The sequence below is a fragment of the Molothrus ater genome, chromosome 10 (genome assembly GCF_012460135.2).
Source record: "Molothrus ater isolate BHLD 08-10-18 breed brown headed cowbird chromosome 10, BPBGC_Mater_1.1, whole genome shotgun sequence".
Classification (NCBI taxonomy): Eukaryota; Metazoa; Chordata; class Aves; order Passeriformes; family Icteridae; genus Molothrus; species Molothrus ater.
The window spans coordinates 10610307-10633792 of NC_050487.2; the positions used below are offsets into that span (position 1 = coordinate 10610307).

General features: G+C 37.5%; 1 protein-coding gene across 1 annotated transcript in view; it reads right to left on the reverse strand.

Annotated features, from left to right (window-relative positions):
• Positions 1-1228: 1228 nt before the first annotated feature.
• DNER (delta/notch like EGF repeat containing) overlaps positions 1229-23486 on the reverse strand; it is a 108606-nt gene continuing 86348 nt past the window's right edge. Inside the window, exons 8-13 of the mRNA XM_036388931.2 lie at positions 22351-22575; positions 14839-14961; positions 12850-12963; positions 11674-11805; positions 7973-8219; positions 1229-2315 (exon numbers count right to left, since the gene is read on the reverse strand). Of these exons, the coding sequence (XP_036244824.1) occupies positions 2204-2315; positions 7973-8219; positions 11674-11805; positions 12850-12963; positions 14839-14961; positions 22351-22575 (953 nt within the window). The 3' untranslated portion in view covers positions 1229-2203. The remainder of the gene's footprint in view (positions 2316-7972; positions 8220-11673; positions 11806-12849; positions 12964-14838; positions 14962-22350; positions 22576-23486) is intronic.

Consider the following 23486-nt stretch of genomic DNA (forward strand, 5'->3'; position numbering starts at 1 on the left):
GAAAAGGATATGAAATAACCAGTGTCCCTTGCCCACATTCATGTATGTTCTCAGGACACGATCTGGTGTACAAAGACAGTAACCAACTTGTTCTTGCAGATTCAGAGCTGGGATACAAACACAAGATGGGTCTGTTCCCTCCAGGTCTTAGGACAGCTCCATCTGGCAGGCAGTGCAGTGCCTCACAAATATCTCACAAGTGCATGCATAACATGCCATCAGAGTTCAATAAAATAAATTGGAAGGAGACAAAGTAATTTTCAGAGTACAATTCACAGGATGCACAGGATGATTTACAGCAGCTAGAGGCTTCAAGCTGACAGGAAAATAGCTCCTCACAAATTACTTATCATCCAGGTCAGTCAATTGAGAGAAATATAGGTTGGTCAAGAATTGCTGCCAAGGTGTGATTTGTATGCAGAAAGGCTGCTGCTCATTGCAACATCTCTCTTGTAAAATATGGACCATGAATATGTATGTTCCCTAAAACAACAGAGTTGCTTGTTTCCCTACTTTATATAGATTTACAAGCCAATATTTTACTGACTGAAAAGGCAAAGAATTCTGAAGAATTAATATTTCCTTTCCTTTGATTAACAAATCAATTACAACAGTGCCCCTTTTCTGCTCAAGTTACCAAACATGGTACAGGATATAGCTTGCTCTCGATTTTTCTTCCTTAAGCATTCTCAAAAGACTCCTAGAAGTCACAGTAAACAAAAGTTTCAATATATTGGTACAGCAGAAAGCTACCAATAAAAAAAAACCTCATCTGCCAGCCACCAGATGCAAATTTAATACTTCTGTTATAGAAAACCATGCCTGAAGAATTAATCTAGTTTAAACTTGTATCTGAGCTCCTCAGTCCTCTTTTTAATAATTACTGTCTTGGGCCACCATTGTTGAAAGCCCATAGTAGCAGATACAGGATATCAGGAAAGGTACTCTGGATTTCTCAGGAGCATTTGACATTTCTGTAATTCAGACACAGAATGTTGTTACTAACCTGCACATGCACCATTCAGGACTGTGCCTTTGCTCTGGACCTACATTTATCTCACTTCTGAGAGATTACCTTGATAAAACAAACCCTTTTCCCCTTTTCAGATTAACTGCTGGAATGTCATATTTTAGCATTATTTATAGTGCATCATATGCTCACGTCCTTTCAAATTTATAGACAACACTTCAGTTTGAAATTAAGAAAAACAAAGAAACAGCTGCAATCTTCACTGGTTAACTTTTATTCAGTATTTTCTGAAATAAGCAAGAATTTAAGACGCCCATAAGCGATCAAATACAGCCACAAAAACCCCATACTGATCCTAAATAAGAAGCACTATGAGAAATACACAATATTTCATGAAACAATACTGTACATCAACAACCTTTAGGAAACAAACAATTCAAACCATATGCTTAGTTTACTCACAATATAAAAAAACTTTAACCTTTAAAGAAAAATATAGATTCAGTCCAATTGTAGGATCCAATCCCATATCCAGTGAATTCAATGGAAGTTTTCTCATTGATTTCAATGTTTAAAGGATCATGCCCTTACTTTGCCTCAAGAGGCACTTTAATTATTATACAAGGCCTAGCCTGAATAACTATTACAAAAATGTCAAACATCAACTCAAGAGTATGTTTAAGCAACTTTCAGGAAATAATGGAGGAATAGGTTATCTATCCATGCATGGAATAAGGCAAAAGCTAATTCATTCAGATTAGGAATAATAATTTTTACTAGTTTCTTTTTCACAACACAAACATTTTAGACTTTTTTAATTAATGGATATATTATATATCATATTATGCTTCACATTTTTCCTACCTCTACTGAGAAAGCTGGCACTGACATTTCATAAAGAACTCCTCATTAATTATTGTTTTCTGTTCTGTAACAACCACAAGAAACTCATCTGGGTTTAGTAATAGTGTCTACCAAGAAAAAAGCACACACTATCATAAGCTTATAATTTATAGAGCTCAAGGTACATTAAAATGTAAATCATGAAGTTCACAAATTCTGTTTTAAAATATTTTTCCAAACTAAAAGCTGCAGAAAATTGGTTCTTAAATATTCTACAGAAAATTCTGAAGCATCTAATGATTTAAATTACTTATGCTTTCTTCTTAAAAATATTTAAATTAGGTTAGTAGCCCATCCTTTTGAAAAATAATCCAAAAAAGATACACTAGATTACAAATCTTTTGTCTTAATCAGTGTAACCAAAGGTTTGTCATCTGGGCTGTAATCTTCATAAGCAATGGGGGTTGCATCATACATTGCAGGTCGGGATTTCTTGCCAAACCTGGAAACAAAAGAAAACTTTCAGTGACAAACAGAAACATGAATGAGTCCAAAGCAACAACGCAGTGAGTTATGGCCTGAGATCAGAAACAAAGTCAGACAGCTTAGATAAACTCTATATAACAAAAGAAATCACAGGAAAATGAGGCAAAAATGGTCAAGTATTTTTTCTTATTGACCTGATGCAGAGAAAACAGTACAGTACAGAAATCACAGAAACAGAATTATTTATTTAGTCATCAAGACTAAGGATTTTTATGCACTTATAACTATATTAAGCATATATTAATTTACATTGTGTACACTGGAAAGTAAAATCCAGAAAATTCAGATTTTGAGGATAATATTTAGCCCAAACCAAAATTAACTTGATTTTCTTCCAAGACTCTTATGCAGGTTCATGATTTTCAATTTCATTCTTGCCTGTTTTCAGTGATTTAGAATTGCAGACAAAACTGAAATGGCTGAAAACATTATGATATATATGGTGAAAATTTCATTTTTCAAAGTACTTCAGTTGTCCATAAGGCTACACTAGATTCATTCCCATGCATGAATGTCTGCCTTCTTCTATAGGTTATTTTAATACATACAGACAGGTCACATTTGCTCATATCCATCATGATGGATAAACCTGATTTTCTACAAATGAGATAAAATTTCAAGATCTGAATGAAGGAATAAATTCATGGCATCTTACTAAAGCAGAGGCAGCACTGAATTCCGAATCACCCATTTTCACCATCACTCTCAAGGGTTTAAAGGAAATAGAGCTTTGCAGAGATACTAATGATGGTGAACATTCTCCAGAGATTTCAGTCAGTCTACCTGCCCTTTCTGACAGTACAGAGCACATGGCTTGTTGCATACATGGAAGCAGGACAAAATCTGTTTTCTCCTTTAGGTCAGGGTTGACATGTGCCCCTAATTAGAGAAGGCTGAGAAGAGAGCACAGCACATGTGCAAGTTGTTTATGGTCTGGTGAGCCACAGAGCTGCTCAACCCCATTGCTTTGATCAGGTGGTTCAGAAGTCAGCCCCTGCCCAAGGCAGCAAACAAACAGAGCTATCACCAACCTCAGGTTTATGTTAAAGACAGAAGTGTTAAATGGGAGCTCTGTTCAATGGGTGTGTATCTGCTAGGATGCACAGCAGGGCTAGGCTGTCTAATTGATGGCATAAAGGAACACACAAAGCAATTATCAATACAATCTGCAGGAGGCAATGATTCGAGGACTAATCAATAGTGAAAAGCTGAGGGTTCTTGCTACAGTGTGTTCTGGATCAATTAACTGCCTGCTTACAGCAAAAGCATATACAAACAAGAGAATAAAGATTCTTTCCAGGCCAACCAAACACAAGATTATTCCTCTAACAAAGAGTATAGACTGTGTGGGGAAATCTTGATCCTGGGAAGCAGTGAGTGTAGAAAAATACTGCAGGGACACAATGAATAATAATTTTTACATTAGCTTCAATGCCATACTGTGAACAATTACGTGTTTGGGTTGGCTAACAGTGTAGCAGAAGCACTGGGGAAGTTCTTCAGGGTCAACATTTAGCTTTGGCATGTCCATTCATGGGTGATGATGGTGATATTCCAATGTGTACATCAGACATGCTTACCAGTATATAATATTACACATCACAAAGATAATCACAAAGTAAAGTATATGAAATAACAGTCAGAAAATATATTTTACAGTGAAGCATTGAACAAGAGAGATCTGTGTAGCTTGAGAGAAACTGAGGGTTCCATGACAATTCTGAGGACAGTACACATTCATTGTAGCAATTCTTGGCAGTGGCAGCTCCATGTGTGTATGTGTGACAGACACTGCAAATCAGCTTCACATTTGGAATGGCCCTGCTCCTCCACTTCCTCAGCACAACATTTCAAGAGATGGCTAACTATAGCTATTAACCTCACCATATCCACTCAAATTTTTGAGAACTTTGGGCAGCTGAATCCTGAGGAAATGGTAACTTCCGACTTCTGTGGGACAGACAGAAGTTCAGAGTTTACCCAGAAACAGAATAAAGAAACCAACCACATGTTGCTACTCTGCTCAAAACCAGCAACTGACAAACTGAGTCCACAAATAAAATTTAAACAAGAGCAGTAAAAGACAGAGACCAGAAGTTAAAAAAGGAATAAAGCACATTGAGAGAAGGAAGGGATTCTTTTGGACTCCACAGGAGGAGAATGAGATTTATTTCCTCTGCATAATTCAGAGAAAAGGTCAGATGTGCAAGTGGTATTGTACCTTGCTTAGAGAAATTGAGCTGTAATCCCAGAAAATTAACCCTAGCAGAGGATGTATATTAAGCAATTGGTAGGTGATGTGGAGACCAGAGAAATGTGCACATGATCACACTTCTACAAGAAGGCAGCTGACAGATCTATGCCAGTAAGAAATGAGTGCATGCTGATGCTCATCCAATTCAGAAAGCTTAGAACAGCACAGTGGGACACAGGCAGCTCCACAGGAATGGGGAGAATACGCAGTGGAGAGAAGCTGACCCTGCTGTGACAAGAGAACTTAATCAGACTCTGATGAACCAGACTCTTCAACTGACACAGACAGGACAGATCAGCACGTGAAAATAGGAATTAAATAAACTCCACTGTAAGTGGTGCATGAAAGCTACTGATATCTGGGCACACACAGAACTAACTGCAGCATAGTCTGTCACCAGATAATTCATGAACTCAGTGTGAATGCTTTTCTAAAGTGAACAATTTTGTTTCAATAACAGATCTTGGTTCCATTTCAATGACATCTTATGGCTGCCATAGCCAGCAGCCTATTAGCCAACTATTTCATTACACTGCTCTCTTCCAGCTTTAGAATGTATACATTTTAACATAAAAGGACTTTTTTTGTCTGCAAAAGAATTTTTTTGTCTTTACTTTCTGTATAATGGATGCTAAAGACAACTGTGCTTTTTCTGCTCAGAAAACTACCTAGTTCTGATCTGCTACTCTTAGAAATATTCCCTAGAAGTAGACATTTATTAGTAATGATCTGCAAGCACAATGGTTTTGTCTTACAGCAAATACCTTGATTAGTAAAGATCAAATTACTAAAAAAATTATCTAGGAAAAAAATGCTGAGAAACACGAACAAGTAATTTTAAAATAATTTACTGATGGTTTAACAGGCATCCACACCCCCATACACCTGCTGACTTTATCAGAAACCTTCCCTTTAAAGAAAATAATCTACTAACTTTTCCTTGGCCTCCGTTTTCCAATATTACTAGTAAGTTTTGGTGTCTAACTGTGAAAGGGAATTATTTTCAGAAAAGGCTGAACTTCCTGTTATTTGAAAGTAGATTTCTTAGATTCAGCAATTCTGAAAATTCAGATCTTTAAATATGTAGATATAAGAATTTATGAAAAAAAACCTATAAAAGTTTTGCTCCTTTTCCTGGATTGAAATGACCAAAACAGTTTATATCTTTCTGAACCCAAAATATACACAACAATCTCCACAATAAACCTTCATGAATTACCTTACTTGGCAGGTCTATCTTGGATTTTTATAAGGCATCACATTGTTGGAGGCACTGAAAATTATTTGGAATTAAAACATTTCATTTGCTTTAAGTAGAAATACCTTTTCCAAGATAGGGAAACCCTCAATGGACAATAACGTAATTTCTAACTACATAATATGGATTTGAAAAACCATCATTAATCCATCCCAGTCTAAGAACTTTTTTGAAGTTGGAACACTTTGAAGAGCTACTACTCAAAGCTGTGATGTGATTAACTGAGCCTGGGGGAATGCCTCACCCATTTCACATAATTTTGATGACTTCAGCAGTGGTACAATTTAACCTATTTCATCTTCATTGAAACAGAACTGGAGCACTCAGAAAATGAATTACCAGCAATCACCAACCAATATGCACATATTTCTCCATGTTAGTGCACAGGAACATGTCTCCCTCAGTTGTTTTAAGAGCATTTTAATGGTAGCACACATGAATACTCTGTTGGAATTGGAAGTGATCCTGACAAATTGAAGAAATGGGGAAAAAGAAACACCAAAAATGAAAGTTCCACCCTATTAAGAGAGGTGTCAAACACAGAAGAAACCATACTGGCTAGGAAGCAAAATGACACAGTGGATCTTGGGGTGAGGAAAAGGTCTCACAGGTCACAAAAGTATGTCATTTGTCACTAGAAAGGGAAAAAAAAAGAAAAGAAAAGAAAACCAAAAACCAAGCAAGTTTCTTTTTCAGATGCCTGAACAGGAATGCCATATATAAGATGCAGGAGGCGATTACTCAGTTTATTTGGTGCACCTAAATCTTCAGAGAGAGAACTACTTCCTGCTTTAGGGACTCCCCTTCAAAAAAGAAAAAGAAGATAAATATTATCTGGAGTGTGTCCCAGGAAGGCAATAAGAAAGCTGACATGATCTGGGAGGGGATACTGAAAGAATGGGCTAGTTAAACCTAGGAAAGAAAAAAAGGTGTTTCGATTTGTTTGTTTTCATCATATAAGAGAAGTGGGGAGGGCTCAGCACCTGATATACAAGTGATAAGAATGTGATACATTATCCTTCATGACAGCCTGAAGAGCAGTAAGAAAGAAGCAGCCAGGTTAATAGCAAAGAAAATCCAGGTTAAATTTTAGGAAAGCCCTTTCTAAATCTACTCAACTCCTTTGGAAGTTTTTAAACACAATTGTTGGCAGGGAGCTAGGTATATTTAATGCCATATTAGTGCCATGGCTTACACTTGAGCTCTCAAATCCTTTCCACTTCTGCTTTTGGATTATTCTGACACTCAATGCCCTGCCTTGCAAGTGCTCCATTAAATTTCAAAGTTAAAAAACTACTGTCTCTAGGAAAGCAAGTAAGAAAGGCAAATAGGAGCACAAAAATGAGTGATGTGAAGAGATTCTCACTGAATAATCTGGTAAATCAGTCACAAAAATCAATGTGCCTTGCCTGTCTGATCATATTACTTGTGCGTAGCAGTTAAAGAATCTTTACATTCCTAACAGATCTGACAGGCTAAGAACTCTGCATCTGTCCCACTTTACCAGTTACACCAAATAAAGTCAGAATAACTCTGTTTTCAAGGAGTTTTGCTGTATTGTCACACATTGTCACAGACATATTTTATGAAAAATCCTTTTGTTAGGATTTTTTCTCCTGAGAAGCTGAGAGGCCTCAAATGAAATGTAAACAATAATTATCTGCTGCTGTGGAATGCAACAGGTGCATCTTTGATTTGTCTCATGCAGTTGTTTTTAATTAATGGCCAATCACAGTCCAGCTGTCTCAGACTCTCTGGTCAGTCACAAGATTTTATTTCCATTCCTTTCTATTCCTTGCTAGCCTTCTGATGAAATCCTTTCTTCTATTCTTTAGTGTAGTTTTAGTATAGAGTTTTCTTTTAATATATATTATATCATAAAGTACTAAATCAGCCTTCTGAAACATGGAGTCCAGATTCTCATCTCTTCCCTCGTCCCTGTGAGCACACCCACATGGCCTCAGGTGAGAGCAGTGAGCAGTGCTGGTGCTTTCCCAGCAGAGTAGCGCGCTGGCTCTGCCAACAGCACTTGGGGGCACCGTGCACGGACTGAATGGCACCTGAGCACAGCTCCCAGGACATCAGCATCCCCAGCACGAACCTGGCGTGTCGGATGGAGGCAATGGCACTGCTGAACTCGCTGTCAATGCTCCTGCAGTTGTAGAACTCCTCGTAGGCTGGCCTGGAGGAGCCCTGGTACTCGATGCGGCTGATGCGGCAGATGCCCACGATGAGGATGATCAGCATCAGCACAAAGGCCACGCACAGCGCCCCGATGATGATGTACAGGGAGTGACGAGGCATGTTGGTCAGGCTCTCTGCCATATGCCCAGACTTCCACTGCAGATCTGCCAGTAAGAAATATAAGGTTATCATTAATTAATAATTTATATCCGTCCTGCTGAATAGAACTACTTTAAGATATGCATTTTCAATAGCTAAGACTTTTGAAACTATGGAGAGAGGTAATTTGAACTTTCCCAGGCTCTGTTACCAATACACCACCAGGCCTGACACGCAACAATTTTGAATAGTACTATGTTGAACCTTCACCCACTTTTTTCTGCTGATTTTAAAGGTCATATAGGAACACCTATCTAGCTTGATCTCCTGTGTAACCCAAGTAACAGAAAATCAAGTTATTCTTGCATTATGTTATTTTTATATTACAGGCTCTCTAAAGGCAGGCAGGTTTTATGCAAAAGCTTCTAGGAAACAACCAGTTCTCTTGTGCAGTTTGTTCCAATAGTGAAGTCTTCCACTAAAATGTGTTATTTAAGATGTACTAAACACACTTGCTCTGTAATTTGAAACGCAGACTTTCTTATGCCTATCTCCACCAAACTGCAGAGACTTCAGCATTTCAAGGACAAAAAGGATACCTACAGTAGGGAGTCCTATTGGAGTCTTTTCCCAAGCATAATTTCCCTGAGATTCTCAAAGCAGACCTTAAAGTAAAGCCAATCTGGAAGAGGCTTCCTGCATTTATGTATTCCAGATCTTCTATATAAATATTCTTGATCCCCAAACTTTATCTATGCCAAACAGATTTTCTATCAATTGCCTATGTCCTCAGATCTGTTTCTCTCTAGCATGGGTCAGAATATTTCTAATTAACCTGTACTTCCCTCCAGGGTTCATTTTTGGCAGCCTATGGTCTCATATTATTTCAAAACAGGAACAGACTTGAATCATCCTGACTACAGAAATGTAGCACTCTGCAAAAGTTATTTCTAGTTGGTGCCTGTTCCTTTTTCAAATGTACTTCTGCTTTGCACTGATTTAGAATCTCCCTTTCCTCAATCACAAACAGGCTGGGAACAGGGCTTCCAAGCACATGCTTTGGGAGGTTAAGATATTCTCAGAAGCCACCTCTCAAAGATGCTGATGATGGCAGATAATTCAAGCACCTGAGCTGAAATCTCCAGTTCAGCAGCAGTGGATAAAATCTGGATCTACAGTAGAAATACAGGAAATGTACAAGGACAGGAAAAAAAAAATCTGTTTTAGAGGCAGGTGGTGAGAAAGGCCAAAGCTGTAACATGTGGGATTCAGCTGGGCAGAGTTTGGGGAAATGGCTGCTCTTTGTCACAATAGTGAAAGCTGTCCTGGAGCACCTCCCAGCTCAGGGGTGCTCAGACTTTGTCCACAAATGGGAGCTGAGTTTAAGGACTGGCTGTTTGTTTCTCTTATCTTCTTCAGAGGTCAGTAAAGTTTTGATCAGCCTGAATCATTCAGTGATTTAATGTTCCTAAGGCTCTGTTACTGCAGTTTGCCCAGTGAGGATATGAGGGAGGGAATACAGCTGTGCTCTGGGCTGTTTGGGATGGGCTTCTATTTCTGTTCTGCAGCACATTTGTCACACACAGTGTTTTCTGTCAGGCTGTCAGACTAGGCTGAATTCAGATCTAATGTGTGCAGATATATTGCAAGACATCTCTGATTTAGATTCCATGTCTTCCATCTTTGGATGACAAAGATGAGAAAAATTTCTTCCCTTTTTCCTCACCTGTATCAAAATATAAAGATTAACATCTTATACTCCAGAGATTAGAAATAGCATATGACAGCCCAAAATCACAGCATTTTCAGTTGTTATATTAAAATTCATAAAATTAATTAGGAATAAGATTTCAATGCACACCATGGTCAATACTAGAAATTCTTCATAATGTCAGTTTTCAAGTAACCACATGGTTTGGCTCACCTCAGTAACTACATTAATAATTACTAATGTGGCAAAGGTAATGATATTAACAAATAACCAGCAGGCATTAGAGAATTCATATGAGACATTTGTAAGCATTTTTACAGTGAATGCTCCATTAACTTTTTAGGGCAAATGCATTTAACTTTGAAAGAAAGAATATCCTCTTTATAATTAAGACCAATTTAATCCTATTTAATTGGAATTGCTAATACTGGTAAGAATCATAAGATGATATTAAAAAATATCACAATTCATCCAGACAACGTACATCTTATCTAGTTTGTTGTATATACAACACTTGGAAATTAAAAAGAACAGTCTGACAAGAAGATAACCCTGAAATCCTGTTAAGGTAGTCACTTCAAGCAGCTAAACCAGCTGGTGAAAAAACTATAAATAGGGTGGTTCTACAAAAATGATTAAGTAGCAATAGCCTCCTTCATGGTCAGGAACAGAAAATCACAAAGGATAAAATGTGATCTACTTAGTCAAATGCCACCCAAACACCAGTTTCTTGATAAGTCTGGCTTTGTGTCTTTTTCTGGCATTCAGAGGGACAGTCCAATACAAAGTCAGTATGCCATGTTTAAATTTAATTTCCATCACGTTATTACCATTACGTACAAACTGCTGAAATAAAATAAATATGACAAAGAGAACTGGAAAGATGAACAGAAGCACATTTACTGATAGATTCAAACTTTAGAGCTCAAAGGATTCCACTGCACCATTGTCTCAAGTCTCCATTGTCATTGTCTCCAGTGAGTTCAGAAGTGCTGCACCTGTTTATAAAAGAGCTGGATATGGCCTATCTAGAGATGATTAGAAGTAAGTTCCCATCAGCTTCTTAATTCACAACTCAGGGAAAGACAGTGAGTACAAAGATCTTCACATGGCTGCTTCATCCTTTCTGCCTCTCCTGGTCTCTCCACTGTGCCATAAGGATGCCCTTACAGTGAAGTTTCTCTCTAAAATGAGAAAGAAGACCACATTGAAGCTGTTCCTTCCAGTGGAACCTCTCTTAAGTCTTACTGAATGCTTTGGAAAGATTTGGTCTTGGACCCCTTCTTCTTTCTAACAAATTTGGTGGAAATTAGCCTATGTAGTTATTCCTGAAAAAGTTGTTAAATGCCTGCACACACAAATTACAGAAGAATTACACCAGTTTCCTTAGGTAAGCAAGTTCCAAGTTGTTTTGCTGAGACATCACTAGAGCTGCAGGTGCTCAGAACTCAATACAAGCCTGTTAGGAATGTGCTTATACTGCTATGGAACACACTTGACCCAAAGTGTGCAGAGAGGCTGTGAAGCATGAGCACAATTAAAATGCAAACCAAGTGCCCAGCTCTGCGACAGCATCCCTGACAGTCTAGTCTGACACATCTCAAAGTAGGGTGCCCAGAAAAAGAAGTTTTTACCTTTCACAACCACTTTTGAAATGCTATGGCCAAAAATAAAATGAATTTACCATGATTTTGTTCATTTACATATGATTCAGAGTATTTGTGCAGATAGGTATTTAGAGATAAAGAAAAAGTTCCTTTAATGTAACTTACAGTTTTTAGAAATGCTTAGAGAACTCCAAAACTTACGTATTTCACAGTTTGCACCGACCCATCCATGAGGACAATGGCAGGTGTAACCACCAGGCTGATCTATGCAAGTTCCAGCATGGTGACATGGGTTGCTGTCACAGTCATTTACATCAATTTCACAGTCTTCACCTTTCATAGGGAAAGAAACCCAAAACCAGAATTATGTATGACAGGTGCCTGATGTAGCAAGTACATCCTCAGTCATTGAACTTCTCTCTTGCTGCAAAGCTCCTTATAGTGCAATACATCTTTATTCTCAGAACATCAAAAGAATTCCAAGAAGGAAGTATTATCCTTATTCAACAGGGTGAAAATAAAGCCTGAGGACTAAGGGACTTGACTAACCTCACACAGACTCTGTCTCATTTCTCTAAATATAATTTCCATCCCAAGAAATGTGGTATAACAGACAATCATGGATATTCTGATATGCTATGCAATTATGTAGATAATCAGTGCCTGAGAAACTGACAGGGTACAATGGAAAGCTAATTCTTTTCCAAAGAATGTCTTTAACTGGAAGAGATCAAAAAGTACAATTTGACCTATAAACCAGCTATGAATGGGTTTACCTATTACTCTCGCATTGTATATTACCTTACATGACTAACAGAACATTACATTGTAAATTATCTTGACATCAGATATTTGGATTATGCCAATCACATCAGTCTAAGTACAAGGCCAAAAGATTAAATGAGTTTCTTACCAGTACTCTGAAAGTGTAAATTGATTCATAACAAGTACTTTAGGGCTTTCAGCAATTTCATATTAAGATAATGGAATAAGAGGTTTCTTGAGCACACAGAAACTAAGGTCACTGTTAAGATTTTTCATTTTCAACAGTGTCCAATTAGTATAGTGGGTTACCTGGAAATCTTCAAAACACTATTTTTAAAATGCAGTCTAGTCTCAAGTAGCAAGGTCATAAGCCATGTTAAATAGCTGTTAGCTTTGTGAAGTCACTTTAGTAACAGACCTTTTTTGCTACAAAGTTCGAAGCAGATGTAAGTAATATCAAAAGTTTTTCATTGTCACTAGACTGCTCACAATACAGCAAAGCCCACATTAATTCCTTTCTTGAACAGACACAGTCTTACTTGGTATTTGTCTTCCTATAGACACAGTGAACAATGACAGCTAGATGTTCTGTGTAACACACAAATCACTTGCCTGCATATCCAGGTGCACAAATGCACGTAGCATTCAGACCTTCACTGTCACAAGTGCCACCGTTCTGGCAGTTGATGTTAACACAAGGATCTTTGTATAATTCACAGTGCCTTCCTGAAAAGGAAAAATCAGTAATTGCCATTGACATGACTGATATGGGCAGCATGGAATCAGTACATGTGATAACTTGACTTCACCAGGATGAGTGTGCAGACTCCAAACCTGTCCTTCTGGGCTAATGATGCCACTAAAGCCACATGGTTTATGCTGGCTAAACTTTTTACACATGTGCTCTTCCCACAGCTTTGGGCTAGGAGAGGCAATTTCTGCTTAGAACTATTGGATGTCTATGAAAATCCATGTACTGAAGCATAAACAGATCAGTTACCTAAAATTCTTCAGTAACATGTCAACAATAATTGTCTTGACTAAGAATTTTATGTAATAACTTATTTAATAACATAGATAAGCATTCAGATGCCTCTCATTACTTGTTGCTGGAAATGAGGAATATTACTAAGGTAATTAAAAAAATAATTTTTAAATGTATGGTTAAAAATACATAACTGGATGGCTCTACTTCATGCCACTACCTTCACTCTTTCATGCCCAGTGTAGGCCTTGTGAATCCAGCAGGTTTGCCCTGCAGAAGACAGTGCAAGCTGCACCTGGTATACAAAACATGTAACACAGCATATTCCCACCTAGGGACCAGGAGAGAGAATCTAATGCCACTGCTACATGCATTATGTCTTGGGGTCTACTATTCAGATAAAAGTTATATGGTGCCACTGAGCTCCCCAAGTACTGCAATGATGGGAGCTCAGTGATCAGCAGAAGCTGCTTCCAGGACCAGACGCCCCCTGCTTTCATTTCCAGCGCGATGTGCTGTGCACACAGTGCTTGCAGCTCCACCAACAGGTCGGGTGAGAAGATGAATATTATGGTGAACATTATGATTAAGTGCTGCTTAAACTGTCATGAAAAGCTAAGGGTCATTTCCTCACCAGGCCTCTAAAATGATGAATTCTGTATCTATAGTTAAAGAGCAGTGCAATCACCAGTGTGAAACACATATTTAGCCTCAAGCAGCTGTTAAGTGAGCGTTACTTATCAGCACAGATAAGGATTGATATGCTTAATGAGAAAATGCTAGAGCAATGTTCCTTAAAACACAGTCATTCTGTTAGAATATTTATTTCCTTATAATCCTAATAGCATGTAAAGTGACATTCAAAGTGTCCTCACCATTCAACACAGAATACACTAAAAAAGCGTCACTTTAGCCTTCCCCACAAGGACTTCTCACAGACCACTGATATGTGCTAATTTGTTTAGAGCTGAAATCTGCTGCGAGAGAAAAGATTTTGTATAGCCAAACAAATGCTATTCTCATCTATTTTATAAATTACTTCAAAAATGCCAAAGCTAGATTCCATTTGAACACAGATCTAAGAATAGCTGCAGTTAACATGGAAATGCAGTCACAGACCTACTACCCTCTCTGGGCTTTACAGTCCTCTAAATGAACAATCAAGATAAAGCTTTTATTTTTACTCCTTTGTGCTAATCTATTTCAAATACTAATCTTTCGTTATTATGTTTTAGCTCACTTCACTGGAGAAAATAAAAAATAATTTGAAAGCTCTCTGTGTAAAGGCTCCAACAACAACTGATGAAAAAGTCTATTTAACGTTATGGTTTTTTTTTTTAATCTCATCACTTTCTAACATATCATAAAAAAGCAGAAAAAACTATACCTGAGAAAAACAGAGAAAAATCCATTTGTGCCCAGACCAGGACATGCATTATTCACAGAGGAGCTAAATCTTAACTATTAATTTGAATAAAGATTAAGGGATCAGGATCAATACTGAAGTTTGTCTCTGTTAATTTTACATGAGGGATATATTTCTGCTCAGGATATGGTATCTCTGTAACAGAACCTGCCACAAAAACTGCAGAGAACAATTGCAAAGCCCAGCCTACCTTCATATTCAGCAAGGCAGACGCACTCGTAGCTGTTGACGAGGTCTCTGCAGGTGGCTCCGTTCTGGCAGGGTGCAGAGAGGCATTCATTATATTCCTCCTCACAGTAAAGGCCATGGTAACCTAAATCATATGAAGGGGAAACAAAAATAGTTATGAAACACTTTGCAGTAAAAATTAACAATTAGGCAACTATAGACCGTGGGCAGATGCTCGTTTATTTAAATATACTGTGCAAACTGATATTTGTTAAGACATTGATTTTAAAGGCATCTGTTCCCCAGGTGAAAATTACCAAGAAAATACTGGAAGCACAGTATTCTGAGAGAATTCCCAGCTCCAGTGATAAACCACAATGAGGTGTAAGGATGGAGGCTGGTGGCAGAGGTCAGTTAAAAGAAATACAGGAATATTGACTATCTCCCAGCTCCTTTGGATCCTTGCATCAAAGCCACTGTTCATCAAGAGACAATAATTGTATAACAGGAGTTAGAATGATTTAGCATTAATGCTGTACAATGTCAAAGCACTGCAGAAGCATTAAGGTACTTTCATCTTTACAGTAGTTCCAAGCCATAGGTAGGTACTATGGGCTGATTAGGTAAACATAGAAAGCAGAAGCAGAGAAAAGCTACATGGCCTGTTAACAGCCACTGAGTAATTTGTATTATGAGATAAGAAGGAAGGAGTTAATTCACATGAAAACAGCACCTTTTTCATGATTTAGTGTGCCACACAATCAATAGTCTTAACAGTAGTTGAAATTAGAGACTTAGAGTAGTCTATGATATAATACCAGGCACTGGAACTGTGTTCATGTGCTTATAAAAGCTTGATTTCCTCATTACATTAAAAAAAATAAAAATTAAATGAATGGACATACAATTAATAAATATGCAATGGGCATGAATACAGATGCCAAGAAAAAGGCCTAAAATACAAAGTGTAGATTCTTCAGTGTGATTTTACTTCTTAAAGTAATCTCTAGTTAGTAGCAAAATTCAGATATGAAAGGAGGGTATCTTTCATGAACACAGAACCAAAGAGAGGGGCATATTCTCCTAGTAAGTCGCAATCAATCTATATTTAGCATCCTGGTCTAAATATTCCCCAAAATTCTCATAGAATAATAGAAAATAGGATAAATGCTGCCTCTTCAGACAATATTTGCATTTACCCTCTCCCTCCATACAATGGATAATTCAAAACAAAATTTTTTGAAGATACAACTGTTAGTACTAGTCAAGATATATAGACAATACCATCCATTATGATTCTCAAAAAATCTCCCTTTGATAGGAAATAGTTGGGCTAGAAAGGTATTAAGAAACGTTTCAGAACCACTTTCTCCAAAGCTGTCAGCCAGGCAATAAAGAATTAATTATGCTAAATGTTATGGATTTTCTTGCTAGCCTACAATGAGGTTTATCTAGTTTATGAGTATATGAAATATTCTTATGTAGTGAGATCTGTAGCCAACACATAAAAACCACCAAAATCAGATGGGAGAATCAGTAAGTAAAACAGATGGGAATTCCCAGTGTTTAACACCAATGTAAAGAGATACTCTCGGAAAAAAATGTTTCCCACTTCTCACCTTTCCAAGAGAAGGAAGGGAATTTGTGACTAAATAGCTGTCTGGTTTCCAAAATCAATATGAACGATGGTATCACCTCCTCAGGCTGCAGCCAGCCCACACTGTCAGGCACTGCACACAGCCAGGAAAGATGTTTCCTCTCTCCACGAGAGGGCAGGTCTCACCCACACACAATTTCACCCTCACATCCTCATCCTGGGGCCAGCAGCCTCCTTCTGCTGGAACTGCTGGGATGGAGAACATTCCACTGTGGGACCACCTGAGGGAAAGGCATGCTTCTCCTCAGGGAAATAAGAGCTACCTTGTCATTCTTAATGAGCATTTCTCCTGGTATTACTGCTTTTAAATTATACTGATACATAAACCCTGTAGTACACTGAATTCATACAGATATCTTCAAAAAGACTACATAAATAATTTATACATTTTTGTTGAAGAATTGCGATTGAAACAGGAGCATTTTTCATAAATCACTTCAGAGTAATGGATTTTAGTGTAGCTGCTTCCTCTCCTTCTAGAAGTGTTACGACTCTGCTGCTTTTTAATGTTCCCAGCCAATGCCAAATGCAGCTCCTTGCCTCTTTTGTGGTGTGCAATATTTCTGTGGATGTATTCAGAAAGAAAGAAAATATACCTACATTAACAACACTTCTCCATATACTGTGTCCTGAACAGGATAAAAAAAAAAACCCACAGGAGGCATTGCAGCTTCAAAAAAGGGCATCTTTTCCAGGCCACATGAAACTGGAAAAAACCTTTAGTACTAGAATCTTCATGAACTCAAGCAGAACCTGAAAATGAAGGTTCAATTCTTATGTGTTCTCTTCAGAGGCTGAGGAATGCATAGGGAACCTAAAAAAACCCTAAAAGAGAGATGTCCCTATGTAACCCCTTTTCCCTCTATGTGGCCATCCCACTGGTACTACCCACTGCTACTGGATTTTACAAAAGCAGAAACAGATCTGTTGCCATTCTCCTCTTGGTCCCCAAACTCTTCTTCCCCTTTCTTGAGCAACTGGGAGAGTGCCTCGAAGAGAGCAGGTTATTTTCCTGATAGAATTAAAATCTCATCGCTTTCTAACATATTATAAAAACAGCAGAAAAAACTACACCTGAGAACAGAGAAAATCCTGTTGTGCCCAGGCATGGCCTTCAGTTACGTGCTGAACTGCACTGTCTTCGTACATAGCTGTTAAAAACTGCAGAGAAATGGGAAAGGGAGCCCACAATCTGTGTCACACAGGCTGATGAGAAGAAGACATGGGGTTTGTCAAAGCCTTCAAGAGCAAAAGATACAGCAGAATAATCTCTCAAGAATATCTGCACTATCAGGTTAACAAAAGAAAGAGGCAAAAGCTTACTCTCCCTTTAGAAATCAATAAAGAACAAAGCTGAAATCTTTTTAGCCTTTTTAGACATTAACCCCTCAATAGTGACTCCCTGAGCTTATCCATACTTAACATTTCACCCAATCAAGGCAGCAGAACATAAATCCCATCTTTATGGGAAGGCCTGATGGGGTACAATGCAAGCCAGCTCTATTGTGCAGGGAACAGCATCAGTTCATACTTATGGCTGTTCACTAACACAGTTGCATGTCATATAGCCAGGAAATAAATTTGTACACTTAAATCTGAGCTTATACAGCAATTAAATAAGAGAGAAGAATACTCCAGATGGCAGGAAGGTAGGAAGCCATGCTCACCAGCCATTATCAGATTGCATGAAAGGTTGTCTTAATGTAGAAGTGAAAACAAGATGAGGAAACAGAAGCAATAAAGGGCTCAGAGACAGTCAGGAACTAGAATTAACCTGAAGTCACTTCTTTCAGAGCTCACATATCCTGCCCCAGTTACAAAATGTGGGAACGGAAAAGACAGAGAAAAGAAAAATTGCAACTGCTGCAGACAAATCTTGCTCTGGCCTCTGCAAAGGCACTAAAATTAACTTATGCTCCTAGAACTATCTATTAAGCTGCATGAGCAGTGAAATCAAGGGAACATACTCCATGGTACTACTTCTAAAGTTGCAGCCAATTTTATACCCTGCAGCACTTTTTATGAAACTCCTCTCTTCTTTCTTTTTCCCAAATGTTCTATATATGCCATCATATATATCTATATAGACGGCAGGTGTTAATGTCTGTACATGTGCTGTGCAGTTTCAAAATCTGTGTCTTTAAAAAATCCAAATCCAAAACCTTACTGTGATTTTAAGCCATGCAATTTCTAGCTACATTTCTCTGCTTTGGATCAGACAAAACTAAAAATACTATATTAAATATTTGCATTGGAAATTTATAAAACAATTGCATATAAAGAGTAAAAACGTTTATCAGGAGGAAACTGTTTTGGGATCCAGGGAATAAATAAATATTCTACAAACAGACACAAAGGGTTCCCACTGGTTTCACCAACCAGATGAGAAGCCAGCAAATGAGCACAAGAACTTTTATTAGAATTAGTTCTTTAATATGAGGTAAGAAGTAAAACAGGAAACAACCTCTGAATCTAATGTCCAAACATTAAGTATTTCTTTGTTACCTGTAAAGGGTGAGGTGATAAGTGCTAATAATTGGGGTGTGTAAGCATAGAAATACAGATTTAAGGTAAGGTTTCAAGTGCAATTGAAAAATCACACACACAGTACAAAGCAGGTATGGTTGCATACGCTTGGGAGCTCCACAGAGCCCCTCAGCAGACATTCATGTGCAACTTGGAAAGAACTTACACACTTTTCCTTCCACTCTGAAAATAGGAACATTCAAAATATTAGACTGCTTTCCAAGTTAGCTTACACAAATTAGCTTTCCTCTACAAGCTATTAGATGAAAGCCCACAATGAAAGCCAGCACACACACACAAAAAAAATTAGTAGCAAATGTCTGGTTGTTCATGTTCTGCAAATTTTGTAGCTATGCAAGTATAACTACTATCATTTATCATTCTTCCAATCTGTACACTGGCCAAAGAAACAAAGAAGCCAAACTGCCTACCAAGCAAGGAGACTTGCACAGACCTTGGACTAATTGGAACAATTTAAAATTCCTCTTTTATTTAATTTTTGAGACAGAAGTACCACAGACGAAAATCCAAAATCCAACTGACACTGTAAAACAGTGCTTGAAGGAAGGACAGCGTTAGGTCACACGTATAAGCAAAACTCTTAGGCACTTTGTTTCTGTATTAGAAAATTATATCCTCTGTCAAATACTTAAAAAAAAAAAAAAACCATACCATCCTAAAGCTGAACACAAAATTTAAGTGACAGATTCCAAACGTCATAAAACTGTTTTTCAGACATGTCAGATAATCAATACAGAAGAATATTCTAAAATGTCATATAACAGCCTTTCCATTAAAATACCTAAAAAAAAAATGGGTAGGAATTCAGGGATATGTCTGAAAGCCTCCTGTACAAAGAAGCCAATGGTCTAGGAGCAGGCACAGATGCTGAGAGCCTGCAAGTCAGAGAGCCTCAAGGTCACAAGGCAGAGACCATTTCTTTCCTGGTAATATCTTTATTATTAACCCTTGATAATGCTTCTAAACTGTACCCAAATTTTATTCATTCACTTTACAAGTAATGTAACAGATACTGTCAAGGTCTCTTCAGGCAAAACTGTAAAGAGAATCCAGCTTCTTAATATCCCAGAGACATAAGTACATTACTCACCCCCTCTAGCAAACTGCTTTTTGATAGACATACCAAAAATGTATTGGGCTGTGATTTGTAGTCATTACTTTAGTTTGGGTTTTTTTAGGAATTGCAACATAGGAATCCTCAAGTTTAATTGCTCTTACCTGCCTTACACTCAATAATTACCCAAACCAGGGGCAAAGTGTAAGTCACAGTGCCTCCTACGTGCTGATCTACACTGAAGTTGACTCCCACTTGTCCTTTATGCTTTTAAATCATGGGAAAAATATCTGAAAATAATTGATTAAAATTCTGCTGCTCTGAGTTAACAAAAGCCCATAATGGTATGTTCATAACAAGGAAAAGGCATGAAAGGTACAAAAGGAGGAAACATTCTGTCTACCCCTATCTTGATGTCTATCTGGATGCAGTTCTTAAATGACCTTCTGAAATAAGTTACCCAAGTTTTTAAACTATTGACAGATTAATGATGAGCTCTCTTAATTTTGCCTCTAGTTTCACCTCTATGTGAAAAAAGTAATATTATTTTTAAAAGTGAAGTTTACAGCACCCTACAAAATGTTTGGAAAAAATAGGTTTTTTTTAAATGTCATACATGGAGCAAGACAAAAGAGTTTAACTAAATAAATGCCACATGTGTTCCTGGATGCCATGTCTAAGGTGTCTCATCTCTAATTTTTAAAAGTATAAGTATTGTTCAAACAAAAATAAGTTTTCATAAGATGAGAGATCTAAGACTACTTTTAAGTCCTCAGTGAGACAGAATAATTTTGGAAAAACCAAACTATGAAATTCTAATCAGGTTTAGGTGACAAAGTTCTGAAAAAACCTTTTATTTGACCAAGAATATTTCACTAGCTTTTCTTTGTTTGAACTACACGCAAAGAACGTGCTGAAGAAGATTAAAACTTCCCAGGGTTTCTTGGAAAGATAAATGTCTAGTTTTTCCTACTATTAATGACAAGTACTGTCAACAAATGCATTATAAGTTAACATTACTGTGGTGTTGTCTGCATTTCACTTTCATATTTTTCTCCTTTATAAAAGGGTATGTAATTTAACTATAAATCTGTCAACTCCAACAACAAATTTCCATAGCTTCTGGTAATTTGTGAGTTTCTCCCAAAAATTTCTAATGGTCTCTTTCATGTCTCTAAACAGCAAAAAAATTATGACACCACCTAAAAATGCTGAATATGTTAATTTCATTACAAAATCCCCATATTCATAAATATCCATTAATAGATTGGTGGGATACATGCATATCCTGAAAACTGAGATGGAAGAGATGAAGAATTCTGACTGGTTTCTCAGAAAACAAGGGAAAGCAGCAGAGAGAAGGTATTCCTCTGAAAGGAGTGTAGAGCAACGTGAATGCCACAGCAGAGCTTCTAACTATCAAATGTCACTCCTTAGTTTATCCCTTGTACACTGGAAAATTGCTTTATCCTTAATTTCTTCAGCTTTCAAGCTTATAGCTTCATAGGAACAGACTAAAAAAAAAGATGTCAAAATTATTCCAGTGAAAACAAAGATTGATGCTCACTCTGTAAGTGCTTAAGCAGCAGTGGATGTGTAGCACTGGTTATCAGACATTTTAACTGCTACTTCACCTACTAATCATCATTGCTAAAATGGATAAAGGGAGCTGTAAGCACTCCAATACCCTGTTTTATTGGTACAAGGATGAAAAAAATCTGGAGCTAAACCAGTTGCTACACAGACTCCATGAATGTCAGGCTGTGCTGTCAAACAGTTCCCAGCTGAGTCTCCTCACTGGACTCACCTGAGCAGCCCTACTGGACCTTCTCTAGAGAGACAATTTATGTAAACATGGAGAGCAGAGCTCAACCCTTTGGAATAACCAATATTTTTCCTTCTCTACCTTTGTTCAGCCACCTTGTGTTTTTCCCTAATGATCAGTGTCACATTTTCCATTCTCTCTACCAAATTTTGTAATTCCAACCGTGCTGATGCCTTGCCTGGGAAAGATTTATCCTGCAGACTGCAGTTTTGTAATACAGCTGTAGAGTTCGCTCAAGCCATATGGATCTCAGTGGGTATTTCAGTGCTCACTCTGCAATTTTTGATTTTCCAAGTGCAATGTGTAGATTCCTATCATTGCTCTAAAGAGATAGAACATCTGCTCAATCTGTTTTATAGACTGAGAAGAAAAGGAAGTCATTTTAAGCTATATATGGAACCTACATATAAAAATATTAGAAGATTTCCAGAGGATGTAAGTTGGTACAAACCAGAGATACAGAGGCATCTGTAGCTGGTTCCAACGCTGCGACAAATGCCATGTGCACACGGGTTCAGAGCACAGAAATCGATCAGCTGAGCACATGTGGGTCCTGTAAACCCAGGACTACAGCTGCAGGAGAAGGCAAGTCTGTCTGCATAGCAGGTTCCATTGTTCTGGCACGGAGATGATGCACAAGGGTCTATTTTGTCCTCGCATGTGGTTCCTAAAAACCCTAAAAGAAATAAATGGGTTTGATAAGTAAGCATCCTGATATGCATGCAATTTTAAGAACTAAAGCAAGTCAAAAGTAAGCCACAGAGAGATCTATATTCCTTTCTTTTTTAATTCTATGAATATTATAAAAATACAGACTTCTTACGCCATAAACTCTAATTTTGCCTATTAACATTCTCTGAAAAGAGATGCTTCAGCTAATATCATACTATAAATTTTTACGGCAGTGAATTGCAAAAATATTTTCTGAAACTGACAGTGCTTATCTCCTTTCTGAGTGAATCTGGCTTGAAAAGTAGAGGAGATTTTCTAAAGATCAGGAGCTGGCTAGCCTAAAAGACAAGAAAAAAAGCCCAAACTGACCTATTTTCCTCTGTTAACATGTATGTAAAATGTAACAACCTCTTAAACATAACACGCATTCATTGAGTTTCAATAACTGAAATATCTTTTAGAAGAACAAACTTCTCATTAGCAGGAGAGACAATGATTTATTAAAGCAACACCATGCCAAAAACAGATACAAGGAAAAGGATATTCTTGCAAGGGAACTTTTAATCAGATGTAGGGAAGAATTATGTTTTAATAAATTACAGTAACTGCAGCTTCTATCTATACATATACATGCATGATATATGTAGTAACACAATGCATGGTTATTGTATCCTAAAGCAAGTCAGAAAAGCATATTCAAATTCTAGAACTCTTCCAAATAAAAGAACCAACTGTCCTTCCCATTCAATTATATTGCTTTTAGTAAGTATTTGGTCCTTTTGTACAGACCATCACTTTTCAGGCTTAAAATTCCCTGGAATATCTTACATTGTAAAAAAGCTCATAATATCACAGTAGAATAATAAACAATGGTGAGTAACCCACACAGAGCATCCTACAGAGATCTACTTACAG